This window comes from Oreochromis niloticus, linkage group LG9 (genome assembly GCF_001858045.2).
Source record: "Oreochromis niloticus isolate F11D_XX linkage group LG9, O_niloticus_UMD_NMBU, whole genome shotgun sequence".
Classification (NCBI taxonomy): domain Eukaryota; kingdom Metazoa; phylum Chordata; class Actinopteri; order Cichliformes; family Cichlidae; genus Oreochromis; species Oreochromis niloticus.
In genome coordinates, this window is record NC_031974.2 from 14,721,705 (window position 1) to 14,737,039 (window position 15,335).

The window sequence follows — 15,335 nt, forward strand, 5'->3', positions numbered from 1 at the left end:
TCTTAGGTTGAACTAAAGAGACGGCTTATGAGTTGAAAACTGGCACTGACTAATGGGTAGATATTGCATTTTTGAGGTTTTGCCATCCTAATAAGGCTTCTTTTCCCCCTCTTATCACTAAGATGTTGTGTTGATACGTATCTAACAAAATCGTGCGTTCATATAATGTGATTTTCTAGGGGGAATTTATTTTTAAGTACTTCTTTCACTAAGAAGAGATCTGCCGGTAGCTGCTCAGTCGGGGGGTGATGCTGCGGCAGCACTCGGCGGTCGGTGATGAGGTTGAAGAGGGACGCTGTTTCAGCCCTGTCTGTGTGGCACTCAGATTTTTTGAGGAAGTCAGGAAACTGACGGAGATGGGCGACAATGTGCACGGCTGTGCTTCGTGGCTTTCCCCCCCGGTATGAGCAGTGAAACATGGGATCTCCTTCGAGTCAGCGTTCGTGGAGATGGATCGTCGTTTGTGTACGGAAACAACGGACTCGACGCTAGCTCGCTAGCTCGGCTCCCTAATGCTTGTTCCTCCGGTGGAAAACGATACTGTGGGGTTCATACTTCCGAGTATTCTCGCTTCGGGTTGTCTTTTATTACTGGTAACCAGATAAACGGTTAACTTTACTAGTTCATCGTCTAGCTGCATTAGTTAGCTGACTTTGGCTTCTAGCTAACGCCATCCCAAACTAGTTAAGCTAATTAACGTAACGGTTAAAAAAGGCAGTAACGTTACACAATTTTTATGACAACGACATTTCTAACTGAGTTTTTCTTTCTTTTCTGTTCTTTTAAAATTTTGACTCGCAGTGACTGTTAATCATGCGAAAATATCTGTATGCATTTCATCTTTTAGATGAACAAAGTGCTTCATTCCGGTAGCTTTACAGTTTGGTCATCTTCCGTTGTGACGTTGGATAAAAACTACATTTCTTGCATTTGTCAAACAAAAAACATTTTTAAAAGTGCTGTAACATGTAACGTTTAGATTTAATCATTCGTTATAGGTTGAGTAGAAACTTCACTACCTCGCTGAAAGGGACTGGGAACAGACTTTAATTTTAAGCCAGTTTTCTGTCATTTTCTGCACTCATTTCGGTTCAGATTTATCAAAGACGTGTTAACATATGGCAGGAGTGTTGGCACTATCAGCGCTCTAGTTTTTTGTTGTTGTTGGGATTTTAATTTTTTTTTTTCCCAGCACAGCCACAATAAGTGTAGCTCGTAACTGCCAGGCATGCGTCTCTCCTCATTTTTGGCCCTGTTCAGGCCTGCTTTACCCCTTATCCTGGGGCTGTCTCTTGGATGCAGTCTGAGTCTTTTGATGGTGTCCTGGACCCAAGGAGACACGGAGGACTCCTGTGGAGATGAGCTGGGCAATGGCAGGCGCTTTTTGGGTGGGGGAGAGGGCCACAGAGATTCAAGAGACGGAGCTGGAGACGCAGACTTTCAGCCACGCATAGTGCCCTATCACAAGGACCCAAACAAGCCGCACAAGAAGGTCCTCAGGTAAGTGCGGGAGGTATGGTCCCTGTTTCCAGGTGCTTAAAGAAGGATCACAGGAAGCATTGCTCGACTTTTAATTTAAAGAAGCTTGAGACTTTTTGCACACAGTGTGGATTTGCATTTAGTTAATTCCCCCCTGCAGTGCTCTCATTGCACTGAGGGGGGTACAGAGAATAGGTGGCCTGGAGATTACAGATTATGCCCCAAATTCCTTCATAAAACCCACTGATGCAAAAGATTGCATCAGTTTTCTTTTTAAAATTGTATTTCTTATCCTTTTTATTTATTTCTACTGGCTCTGATAGTCATCCCACAAGGATGATTAGGTTTTCTCTGTCAGTACAACCATTCTTTGGAATAATCTCCCAGAGGAGATCTGATTGGCCAGCTCACTGTGGTTTTATAAATGCTTCTTACAGACATATTTTTAAAAGCAGGCCTCTCCTGTGCTTACAGTTTTTATTTTTATCAATCCTCTTTAATTATTTATATTTACTTTCAATTTGGTGTTTCATTTGCTTTTTTTCCCCTGTTTTCTGTTGTGAAGCACTGTAATTATTATTGTCATTATTTAGCAGGATCAGTGCATTTTGACTGACATGAATATAAAAATAATAGATATACAAGAAAATATAACATATCATACTGGGCAGAGTGTGAAATAACAGATCTTATTTGCTATAAGTCATTGTTTGAAACGTGCCTCCAACTGATCAGTCATTTTAGAATTTGCTTCCCTTTGTTGACAGCAGTTGCACAAATGTGGTTTTCCTGTGTGGCAACCCAGAGTCTCTTCTTGCTACCAATCCTACCTTCAGTCCTTTGTTTATAAATTAACTGACTTATGGGTCATTCCATGTCTACTGGTTGAATTTCAATTTTCGTGGTTCATTATTTCTTTCGATAAAGACTGCACTGGTGTAATAATTTGGGCATAAATTGCCTATAAATAAAAATGTGAATTATTTTTCAAAGATGACCATCACCAATTTTGGAGGGGGGAGATATAATAGTACACCTCATATATGGGAATTTGTGTTACAGATTTAATCCTGCTATCATTGAAATTTTTCTTTTTACAGAGATGATGAATTTTCAAGCAAATTCAAACTCTCAGAATTTTATGTGGAACTTTAGCTACTCTTTTGAAGCTCCTTATAGTAGCAGAATCTAAAAACTTAACTGGCATAGCTTAAGTACTTGTCTAGATATAACTGTGTGTAAATGCCTCCATAGAAAATACTGCCCATAAAAGCCTTAAAAGTACCGTTGACATCATCGCAAAAAATATATGTTTTATTAAGTGTTGTTTCAGCTCATTCACTGGTTCTTTTGAAAACATCGTGCATGCTAATTTTTACTATTGAATAAAATGTATGATTTACCATCCTTGACTCTGAAGGAGTCAAGTATGCTTTCCAGAGATCATCTGCATACATTTGGATATTAACATTTTGGCGTACAATAGGTAGATTATTGCTATAAAGTGATAATGAAAGGGGCCCGGGTATGGAGAAGTGTGGGACTCCTGTAGAACACGCAAAAAAAGGAGATTTGATAACATCCATAGCATAGACTAACATTTTCTGCAGAAAAATTAAATAGTGCCAGTTCAGATAAAATAACTTGGTATCAAATTCCTTCTTTAAATCCAAAAAGACACCACCTACACAAACATTTCTATCCAATTATCTTTTATTTCATAGCCACTTAGTATCTGCATCACATTAGTATCTTGTGATGGAAACAAGTTCACGCTAATGAGAAGATACTTTTTATGCATCGGTGTTGTTGTTGTTTGCTGTAATTGCTCCCTCTTTGCCCTCTTTCTTCAGAACACGATACATCCACACTGAACTGGGCATCAGAGAGCGACTCCTGGTGGGCGTGCTCACTTCTCGGGCCACCCTCAACACGCTGGCCGTAGCGGTGAACCGCACAGTTGCCCACCACTTCCACCGGACCTTCTTCTTCACAGGCCTGCGCAGCCCCAAGGTGCCTCACGGGATGACTGTGGTTGCCCATGGCGACGATCGCCCGGTGTGGCTGATGTATGAGACGGTACGCCACCTCCACCAGCACTATGGCTCAGAATACGACTGGTTCCTATTAGCCCAGGATGACACGTACATGCAAGCAGATCGGCTGTCGGAGCTGGTGGGCCACCTCAGCGCAGGTCAGGACCTGTATATGGGCAGGGCAGAGGAGTTCATCGGTGGTGAGGAGAAGGCACGTTACTGCCACGGAGGCTATGGCTACCTGCTGTCCCGCAGTCTGCTGGCCCGTCTGCAGCCCCATCTCGACACCTGCCGCAATGACATCCTCAGCGTGAGGCCTGATGAGTGGCTGGGCCGCTGCATTATCGACTACCTGGGTATGAGTTGTGTGGAAGTGCACCAGGTAAAAACACAGACCTTGATATAAGTAGTTTAATCAGTAGGAGGATTGTCTGCTATATTAATATTTATATGTGCATGTTTTTCACAGGAGATGACCTACCGTTATTTTGAGCTTGGGAAAAATGCAGACCCAGAGCGTGAAGATAGCCCAGAGTTTAAAAATGCCTTCACAGTGCATCCTGTGTCTGACCCAAATCTCATGTACCGACTGCACAAACGCTTCAGCCACATTGAGCTAGAATGGACTTACCTGCAGATCCAGCAGCTGCAGGTTTGTAATACAGGTTTCGTTTTTCGCTCCTATAAACACTTTTTTCTGCCTGACTCATCACTTCTTAGTCAAAATTTTGTATACAGTTTGTTCTCCTCACACCACACCCTCTTCAGGACCTGAGCCACAAATTCCTGACTGAAACAATATTTATATGCCAGAAAACCAAGAGAAGGGATGTGGTGTTGTGCCGAGTATGATCTCCCTGAGAAGCCTTATGTAATTAAAGTAGCTGCTAATGACGGTTCATTAGAGTTGTTTTGACTTAAGGTTAAATATAGCTTACAGCACCACAGAGCTATAAAATAAGTCATGACTTTATTAGACATGACTTATTCTTCTGGTTAATTTTTGTGTATACTGGTTAAAGCACAAGGAACACTTGTTGTACACTACTGTGCGAACGTTTTAAGCCACCATTCATTTACTTACAGTTTACTACAAAAGTGGGAAATACTGCTGCATGGAAACATACATGGAAATACAGTATATCTTTTAATTTATTGACAGTGTGGTTGGAATCATGGTCATGCTGAAAAATAAAACTGCTGCCAATTACATATTTTCCACATGATACTGTATGGTACTTTTCTGTCTTCATGATTTGACAAGATCTCCAACACCACTGGCTGTAATGCAGTTCTAAACCCGAGGGAGCCTCCAGCATGTTTTACAGATGGGTGTAGACACTCCTGACCTCCTCCGTACATACTGACAATGATTTAAACCAAAAATGTCAAATTTGGATTCATCACTCCATAAACTGTTTTCAGTTCGGTTATTGTGTAATTTGGCATACTTGAGCGTTTTCTCCCTGTTTCCCTTCCTTAAGAATAGTTTCTCGTAAGCCACCTTTTCACTGAAGCCATTTTTGAACAGTGGATGGATCAACTGGGGTCCAAATGCATTTCTGCACCTCTCTGAAAATATAGGTTTTCAGCTAATAGCTGTTTGGGAATCACTTTGTTGGTGTAAAAATACAAATTTACGCCTGTCAAACTGTTATCGTTGACATTTTTATAGATTCAGCTGAAGAAATTGTGGTTTTGTGACAGGCTGCTAGTAACAAAGTGTCTGAATATATAATTTAAAATTGGTTCTTTCATAAATTGTTATGTGTAGACACAACAGTGATTCATCCCTTGAAATAGGTGCATGTTTTATGCTGGAGTGATTCATAGTTCAGTGTTAAGTGGTTTAAAGAAAAACAAAAACCGACATTCCTGTGAAACTGGTCTGGTACATGGACTGGATTAAAAACGGGTGAAAAAGTAGCCAGTGTCCAAAGTAAAACCTTGAAAGACCTACAGAAAGTTGGAGAATTGCTGCTCAAGACCACCTTAGAAAATAATGAAGTCTGGCTCCTTGGAAGCAAAATATTAAAAAATGAGCGGTGGTTCAAGACTTTTGTACAGAGCTATATATTAAACAACAGCACTGTTGTGACTGGTGTGTTTCAGCTTGTGGCCTTAATCAGATGAATAATCTGATAATAAAAAAATGACCTGTGACATCCTTTTCCAAATCAACTTTCCTCGACCGTGATGGAAAGAACCGTGAGGGAAGGGCTGTAAAAAGACTTGGCTTAGACAAGGCTCTTTAATAATGTCATGATGGATGTCGATGACAAGGGTCTGCCCATCTTAGATACTTTGCCCAACGTGTTCTTACCATCTTCTTTTATGCAGGTCATATAAAAGAACCACAGGTGAAAGAGGAAATAGATATTAGTTGCTCATCTTGTCAACTCGTGTTTTCTCTTTTGCTGGTGAAATGATCCAGTCTAACTCCCTACATTGCTCACACAAGACAACAACTTTATAGGAAGCTGGTTTTATCACAACAATACAGCCTGTCGCTGAGGATTTTAAACATATCAGGTTATGTCATATTTAATTAACATTTACATGATCTGTGCCACCTGTCAGTTATGTTGATTATCTGTAGTGATAGTTGGGTTGCTATGAATTCTTTTTCCTTATGCTCTGTTAATAAAGGAAGCATGTTTTATTTAATTTTTGAGAATTTTGAAGCCTTTATCACCGCTGCTGTTCGGATACTTCAGGGTCTCTTCACTCCATTAGAAATCTTCCTTGGGCCTCAGTCACAGGTCAGCAACTTCATGGTAACCTGAGGTCACTGGGGGAAAATGAGCAATCCTCAACCAATTGGTGAGGTTGGCTGAGTGTAACTGGGTAACATCAGTCATAAAGAGATTGGTTTATGATTGGTTGTTTTGTATTTTTTTTACTCCAAAGTTACCCTGTTTAAAATATCTGTAGTACTCTTTATGGTGACCCTGATGAAGACCTCAAGCCGAAAAACCTTGGTCAGACAATAAAGTTGTTTTGTGTGCTACAAGTGTAGCAACAACTGTAACCAGTGCAGACTTTATGCTTTTCTCCTGCATTTTGACGGTAGGTGAAGTTGTGCCAGACACCTCTGATGCATTTCTAATTTTTGTGTGCACTCATCAGATGCAGATCAGTAACCTGAGTGACCTTACACCAGAGGGCAAGGCTGGAGTGACGTGGCCGATAGGAATCAACCCTCCCTTCAAACCCAGGACGCGTTTTGAGGTCATAAACTGGGAGTACTTTACGGAAGAGCACATTTACTCGTGCGTCGACGGCTCCCCCAAATGTGAGTTGAGAGGTGTCAACCGCGCCGACGTCAATGCAATTCTAGAGATTGCAATCGAGCGTCTCAACGAGCGCTACCAGCCACAGCTACGGTTCCGCAAGAGGCGTCTGCTTAACGGGTACCGTCGCTTTGATCCCACGCGTGGTATGGAGTATATACTGGACCTCGCGCTGGAGGCCTACACTCAGAAAGGCCACAGCCAGGTCATTGCCAAACGAGTCAACCTGCTGCGACCTCTAAGTTCAGTTGAGATTATCCCCATGCCTTATGTGACAGAGGCGACACGGGTGCAGGTCATCCTGCCTGTCACCGCCCAGGATCAGGACTATGTCGGGAACTTCCTGGACATGTACGTGATGAACACTCTGGACACCCATGACAATGTTTTACTCACGTTCTTGTTCATCTATGATCCTTTCGATGCGCAGAGAGTCAGTCAGACTGACGTGTTTGCTGGCGTCAAGGCTATGATTGGGGAAGTGGAGAAACGCTACGGAGACGTGAAGATCCCCTGGATCAGCGTGAAGACCGAGGTGCCCTCGCAGGTCAAGCTAATGGACATCATCTCCAAGAAGCACCCGGTGGACACACTTTTTTTCCTGGCCAGCGTTTGGACAGAGGTCAACGCTGACTTCCTGAACCGCTGCAGAATGAATGCCATCAGCAACTGGCAAGTCTTCTTCCCCATCCACTTCCAGGAGTACAACCCCGCCGTCCTCTACCGTGACCAGCAGCCCTCTGCTGCCTCCTCCTCCGCTGCTTCGGAGTCGCTGCGAGACGGCCACTTTGACCGGCACGTCTTCGACGAGGCCTGCTTTTACAACGCCGACTACATGACCGCACGGACGAAGATGGCTGCCGACATCCTGGATAACGAGGAGCTCCTGGAAAGCATGGACGTGTACGACATCTTTGTCCGTTACTCGGGCCTGCATGTGTTCAGAGCAGTAGAGCCGGCGCTGATTCAGAAATACGTGCGGCGGACATGCAATCCCCGCTTCAGCGAGGACATCTACCACCGCTGTGTTCTCAGCAACCTGGAGGGTCTGGGGTCACGCTCGCATCTAGCCATGGCTCTGTTTGAGCAAGAGCAGGCCAACAGCACGTAGAGCACATAGAGCTCGGACTGAAGGACACTGAATGTGATTTTTGTTTTCTTTCTTTTTTCTTTTTTTTCTTTTTTAAACGTGGTACTTCTTGCATCCACACACTGAAATTCTCACCCCCGAACAAGGTGGGAAGAAGTCAGGACTGTTTTTGACACTCCAGCGGCTGCAAATAAACCCTCTGACTTATGACTGTGTAACTTTAAACTTGTCTTGTCCAGACCTGTTGAACCATTACTGATGTTAACATCACTTCGAGAAGCCGTTACTTGTATTCCAGTCGAACAACAATATTTATAGCCTCCCTTTTTTTTTCTTTTTTTTTTAAAGACAATAATAAATGAACATAAGCCTTCATTGTTAGAAATTAATAAGAGGGGAAAAAAACTTGAGCCATAAGTCTTCCTTTTGTGAGGATTTTTTAAGTAATACTGAAACAAGCTGCCTTTTCTTTAAACTGTGTTCTCTTTAAGAGGTATTAAAGAGTGATACTTCTGCTCAGAGTTGGTGTTTCATTTATTCATTCAAGCTCACAGTGTAAAAGGCTCAGTCTCATTAGACAAAAGGCAACTGTTTATAGGATCTGTACGCGGCATGCTTGGACAGCTATTCCTGGAGGTATCTGTTGTCTGCTTGGCAGAGCTGAAGAAAAGCCAGAAAAGATTCTGTGGTCAGTAAAGATGGTGTGTTCACATTCACAATAATGCATCTTGTAATATTCTCAGTTTTCCCAAAAGCTGCGTTGCAGAGAGCCCCAGAGGCAGTGAACAGTTTGTTCCAAAGCTGCCTGCCCCGCCTCGTCTCCTCGCATTAAGTCAGTGAATCTCCACCCCTGCCCGGGCCTCCTTGAGTTTTGGCAAGTCTTCTGCATGCACGTCTTTTTTTGGGGGGGGTGAACTCAGTGCCCGAAGGGAGGGTCGGGGTCTGCAGTGGCTGAGGTGGTTAACCTTGACATGGCGGTGGTTAAACGGGCTGAAAGGCTTACTTCACTCACCTTTCTCCTGTCGGCTCGGGAGAACAGAGGAGCAGCAGAGTGAAAGGAGCTCTTTCTGAGACGGGAGCAAAGCTGCAGTCAGCATTACAGCGACTGCTGCAGCTCCCCGTTGGAAGCGCCTCCACCTGCTTCCTCGTGGTGAGGCCAGTGAACAATAAAAGGCCTGTGTGCCACCTCTGAGGAGCGCCTGGCTCATGGAAGAAACGAAACCCACCAATGAGGCAGGGCACAAAGCCAGAGTGTACAGCACGGCCGTGCAATCCCCCTGCTTTATTCTGCAGCTAATTGGAGAAACTGAAAAATTCAAAAGGCCTTTACAATGAGAGAGCTCACGGAGACTGGACTCCCTGTGATCACGTGTGCATTAGCTGGTGTTTGATTGCAGGAGTGAAAAGCAAATCAGCTCATACAATACAGAATCACTCTGCTATTCACTAAGCCAGGACACTTCACCCTAACATATAATTCATGCCTTTCTCCTCTGCTCTGTAGTTTAGAGTTCTTTCCATTTTGGATGTATCACCTGTAGAGATGTCAGCCTTCTCTTGAATATAATAGAACTTAATGGAACTCACCTTGAGTTGCTCTAAGGGCCAAAAATTACATTTAAATAACTCAGCAGCTAAACCCGATCATTGAAAAGAACTCACAAACCCAGCTGCAGGCAGTTTCTTCAACTGTAAGCTGGGAAATTAATAACATTTTAATTTCAGGTGAAATTTGGTCTTCTACTCATCAATAAAATGATTACAGTGCAGTACAGTTTTGCCTCTCAGCCCGTGTTTGTCATGTAGCCACATCCTTCCTCACCAGGCTGTGGCAGCTTTGCTTCACCTCATATTTATCCATTATTTTTTTTAATTTTAATAATAATTAAAGTTCAAGGAAAGTCCAGATGATTAAAAGGCAAGTTTTGTCTTTTATACAAACTCTGTGCCTAATCATCTTCTTCCTGATGTTTACCTCTAGGAGTCGCCACAGCAGACCTCTAGGAGTCGCCACAGCAGATCTTTTCCCTCCATCTCACTCCACCCCCAGCTCTCTCCATGTCCTTTCACTACATCCATGAACCTTCTCTGTGGTCTTCCTCTTTTCCTCCCACCTGGTAGCTCCATATTCAACATCCTTTCTCTGATATATCCACTATCCCTCCTCTCCATATGCCCAAAGCATCTCCGCCTTTGTCTCCAAACCACTCAGTCTGAGCTGTCCCTCTGATGATAACTATTTCTAATCCCGTCACTTCTGGTCACTCCCAGAGAAACTATTAAAACCACCACATGTTCGTTAAAGTGTTATTTGGTTAAAGTAAGAATAAAAGTTGGAATCAAATTAAGGAATGAATCCCTTTGTGACAAGTGAGATGGCAAAACATCTGCAACTCCCACCGAGACAATCCAACTAATCTAATCCTGTGAAACACTGTAGACAAAAACCGGTAAATATAAAACACTTGGAAACTGGTTTCATATCTATGCAACAATATCATGTTGTATAGTAAAAGGTGGTTTTGAGTTTCTACGCAGTGTAACTAATAGGGTTTCACTTATCTTTGAGCCAAAAAAACTGCAGATGGACCACAGAGTTGAAGACTTTTCTTCAAATTGCAAAAAAGTATTTCTATAATTAAATGTTTAAGTAAAACCCTAAAGTCTGAGAGCTTTATGGAATCACATACTAAACTCTTAGTTTCACTGCACTCAAATGAGCTCCAGTCACCAGATCAGGGATGTGGTGGGGACAGGAGATTCTGATCATGGCTGTGCAGCACCTGTGTGATGCTGTCATGTAACCATGGACCAAAATCTCTGAGGAATGTTTCCAGCACCTTTCAGTGTGGAGTTTCCCTGCTCTCCCGGTACTGCGTCTTCCTCCTTCAGTCCAAAGACATGCATGTTAGGTTAACTGTTAACTGAGTGTGAATGAAGTTGTGAAAAAAGAAGACAAATTAGAGCTCATGTCATTTACAAACTTTGGCAAGCGCTTCTTTATTTACATCCAGGCTGTCTCGCAGTGTCACAGCTGTTTTCCCTTTTTTTTTTCTGTAGTATGTAATCACCAAACAAGTTTTGCTCTTTACAGATATACAGCATTATGTATACTATAACCTTCCTGTCGGCGACCCTCTGACAACAGTGTAAACAGAGAAAAAGAGCAGCTCCCGCTCTTCGGGAACACATGCACGGATCGAGACAGACATGTCAACAGTACGCCAGGGTTTAGTGACAGAAGACACAGCAGTTTGTTAACACTTTTATCAGACGCCGCTCGAAGCCGAGGAGCTGCAGCTCGTAGATTCCTCCACAAGAGGGTGCTAGTGAACAACAACGTGAAGGCCTCGGCCATCCATACAAAGAAAAACAAAATCATAATAAAAAAAAAAAATCACTGGGTCAGACACAGGACCGAGATACTACCTATGACTACTGTTTCGCCTCTAAAGAGTGCAGTTAATATAATTTAGTCCTAGTAACAAAAACACGCTCAGAAAAGTCACACCTACAGTTAGTTGCTGGTAGGGTATGTTGGATTTTTTTGTAGTTTTTTTTGGCAAAAAAGGTTTTCAGAAGGCATTTCAACAAATGTGACGGGTCTCGCTCTCGTCACACACACACACACTCACGCACACACTGGCATGCCAGCTTTTCATATTTACACAGACCGTCTCGCAAGGTGTGATAGTGAACGTCCATGGAGCATGCATAGGTCATCGTGAAATCGTCCAATCGCCTTTTTGAGTACGCTGGGATGATAAAAGGGATCTCAACAGTGATGAAGAGAGTCCCAACGAAGAGTTACAGCACAGTGCAAAGAAATCCCCCCCTCCCTCCACCCACCCACCCAATCTAGAAACTGCAGAGAAGAAAATCCTCCATCCTGACATTACAACATATACATACAACTCAAGTGTCATTTAAAAAAACAAAAAACAAAACAGGTGTAACATGAGAACGCTGCAGATTATATCACGAGTTACAGCTACTGAGACTCAGAGCGAGGGAGGGCTCTCTCTCTGTTGCAGCTTCCAGCTCCCACGATGCACACGGGATGGACCTAAAATAAATCACCCCGAACCCAAGATAGTACACAGCAGAACACTAACATTCCTGCCCTACTAACTCAAAACTCATGGAGCTCCCATACTGCAACACCCCCTCCCGAAATCCTCCAAAACAAACACACGCTCACACACGCGCGCACACACAGATAGTCTGTCGTATACTGTACAGCTGGCCCTCTTAAGGGGAAGAAAAAAAAAAACATATTTACATTCACATCTCTTTTTTTCTTTTAATGCGTGTGTTCGTAACATAAAAAAATGCAGAAATAGACAAAAATCCACAGACCTGAGCTTAAAAGTTCACTGCAAGAATTCAACAGTTAAGGAAAGCTTTTGGTAGCACTTTTTTTTAAATACTCTGGCGTGTTTGGATTTATTCAGTCGTTTCTGATAAACCCAGGTCTGGGATTTTGCCAATGTCTGTTTCAGTGATCGCTCTCTCTTCTCGCTGCAACCTTTGGTAAAACCTTCGGGACGCTAACGGGCAAAAAGTACGACGCGACAAAGAGGCAGTGAGTGACAGAACATTTAGAGGCATATCTGTTTCTCTATGATTATTATGTTCAGGATCAATACTGTTTGTTTTTTTCCCTTCATTGAAACACTTATTCTTACTACAGTATAAACAGATGGAGCTGATAATGTCATAATACTTCAGTTTGGTTAATTTACTGTAAAAAGAAGTCTTTTTTTCTATTCTTTTTTTTTTCTATCCACACCTCTGGTTTACACGCGGCATCCTGTGCAACCACCCGGTGCGTCACGCTGTCGTCGCGACTTTGCTGGTGTAATTAATCAACAATTCGAGCACGCTCTCCCCCTAACGAGGACAAAGGAAAAGCACTCTCTCCAAAAATAATAAAAAAACAAAATAAAGACTCATCCAGAGCAGCCGCGGGGGGTCTGACTGTGTCAGCGGGTTACGTCATGAGCGTTTGTCACTGCACAGTCTTGAGACAAGAATCCGAAAACACAGTGGCGTGCGAGCAGCTGGTCGAGAGGGAGCTTTTCTAGTGACGTTTATTTACAGAGCGGAAACTGGCGTCGACCTCCGAGGGGCTGAATCCACGCTTTCAACCGCGATGCCTTCGCAGTCCTGCGCTAAAACGGGACGTGGAGGAGATGGGGGACCACAGTACGCTGCTGCTGTCTGGTGAACCCCTCCTCACTGATTTAACTTCAAAACACAGCTATGAAATTGATTAGTCACCTCTGAGATGAAGCCTCCTTTAGACTGTAGAGGTTTAAGGATTCACCAGACATCAGCAATGACCTCACACACACACACACACACACACACACACACACACACACACACACACACACACACACACACACACACGAGCGGCTCTGAAATCAGATTCAGGAATCCAGGAGGGCCTCTTTTGTTTAGGTGTTGCGGACCGCTAAGGCCTGTTCCAGCTCCTGTCTCCTCTGCTGGATCTGTCATGGGGGAGAGCAGAAGGAGGTAAATCTGACTGCTGTCATGTGAACATATGGAAGCAGAGCTTACAGGTAAAGGTGTCCGCAAGTCACCTTGCAGTAGAAATAGCGGCTGACGGCCTCCTGGGACCAGGGTTCGTGGTAGAACGCCGCCCTCCGCTCCTCTTCAGGGTTCCCCACCACGTCTGTCATTAACTGCAGCCGAAGAGATGACACAGCCGTTACAAGCAGGTCTATTTTTAGCATTAATTAACAAAATAATCTATGTAGTCTGCAGCGGGCAGCGATCGATCCGCTTGTTCCCCGATAGTTCATCTCAAAAACTGCCAAACTGAAGCCTTGAGGGCACTCCAGCTGGGTTTGGGCTTTTAGTTTGTGCATTCATTGCTAAACAGTAATTATAGTTATTAATTGAATAAAGCAAATGAATACCCATTAGTGCAATTAAAATGTCAGCCAAAGAGAAATCATCACTATTAAATGACCCCCCCACTCACTTTAGTTTCTTTAATTTACATTAATGAATTCTCCTTCTGCTTTTTATTTTCCACTTTCATTCAGCATCCACAGGACGTCTGTCGGCTAACATGCAGGCCTGATAGATATAAAAAGAAGTGTGCAACCTTAAAGTCTCGGCTCTGGGATTTGAGCCAGTCCTGGATGTAGCCCTTGGGATCTCTGGAGAAACTCAGCATGAAGTCCCTCTGGATCTTCAGCTGGTTGATGGACTCAATGGTCTCATGGATCTGAACGGAAACACACACATCACACGTCACAGCGCTGTTACTGTTTATTCATTTGACGCTGCAATTATCCTGTGAAAATGATACAATATCTAGCAGGAAAAGCAAAATATCTCAGGAAAACTGACTTTATCTAACAGTGGGAGGAGGACGGAGACTTCTGATCCGAAGCTGCCGACCTCAGCAGCACAGAGGCTAACAGCAGACTTAAACTTCTGTGTCAAATCTACGCCGTAGGCTGGAAATGTTATAGAACCTGTACTCTACTGCGATTGGCTTGTTCAGTCTATTCCTCCTGTGTGTTTCTGGCTACTTTTCTTGTTGCAATTTTTGAATTTTTCAGTGATTTATCATCTCCTCGACGTACGAACTCACAGATGACAGCAAAGTCCTGGGAATAAATGTGAAGGAACATACAATGTGGGGGAAAGTTGAGAACAAATGAGTTTGTTTGAGAAAAAAACAATCTGACCATGACAAAGAGTGGGAGGGAAAAAAGTCCCAGCATTTGTTTCTGTCGTGGCAGGCTCTGCATATAAAGATCCAGAAGTCTACACCACCTGGAAAGGTGAATAGGGTAAATTTTCACTGACCTGCCTCAACTGACTCCTGACATGCTGACAGGTATTCTCTTGTATTACAAGTTTTCTTGAATTTTATTGATCAAATTTAAAACCGAGGAAATCTAAACACCTGATAAAGGCGAAGGATTTTACACACTTTCTTATCTTTTTAAAGTTCACTATTTAACCAAATTTCTGGTGAGTTTAAAGGTACTTTGGTGTATGAAGGTGCTACTAAGGAGGGGATTTTTGGCTCGTGATGTATGAAAAAATACAGACTGTATATAAAGGATGGAGGTAGTGTACGTTCGTTAAGTCTCAAGTTGAGTGTTCCTAGCGTTAACCATCTTTGCGAACACTGTACGCTCTGGACTCACAGGATCCCAAGTTAGTCGTCGTTTCACTCTGACGGGGACCGTAGTTTTTCAAAATAAAATCACACCGAGTTCAATCCGGTCTGCAACGTGCGATTGAGCCCATGAACTCGTGTGGAAGGTGTTTACTGAGACCACAGATCAAGTGGAAAATAACACTGACTTCTCTGCAATTTGACTATTTTGTGCAGCCAGAGGAGTCGCCCCCTGCTGCTCATTAGGAAGAATGAAGATTTAAGCG

The 15,335-nt window shown here is 43.2% G+C and overlaps 2 protein-coding genes across 2 annotated transcripts in view; one reads left to right on the forward strand and one right to left on the reverse strand.

The window, feature by feature from the left end:
* The first annotated feature begins 82 nt into the window (after positions 1–82).
* chpf2 (chondroitin polymerizing factor 2) lies at positions 83–8,419 on the forward strand. The gene is made up of 4 exons (XM_003439250.5): positions 83–1,500; positions 3,333–3,897; positions 3,985–4,167; positions 6,645–8,419. Exons 1-4 carry the CDS (start codon positions 1,229–1,231, stop codon positions 7,917–7,919), a joined length of 2,295 nt encoding a protein of 764 aa, XP_003439298.1. The 5' UTR covers positions 83–1,228; the 3' UTR covers positions 7,920–8,419.
* Positions 8,420–10,870: 2,451 nt separating this feature from the next.
* The window catches only part of smarcd3b (SWI/SNF related BAF chromatin remodeling complex subunit D3b), a 40,564-nt gene continuing 36,099 nt past the window's right edge, over positions 10,871–15,335 (reverse strand). The window contains 3 exon segments of the mRNA XM_005448990.4: positions 10,871–13,414; positions 13,508–13,609; positions 14,038–14,160. Coding sequence (XP_005449047.2) covers positions 13,361–13,414; positions 13,508–13,609; positions 14,038–14,160 — 279 coding nt within the window. The 3' untranslated portion in view covers positions 10,871–13,360.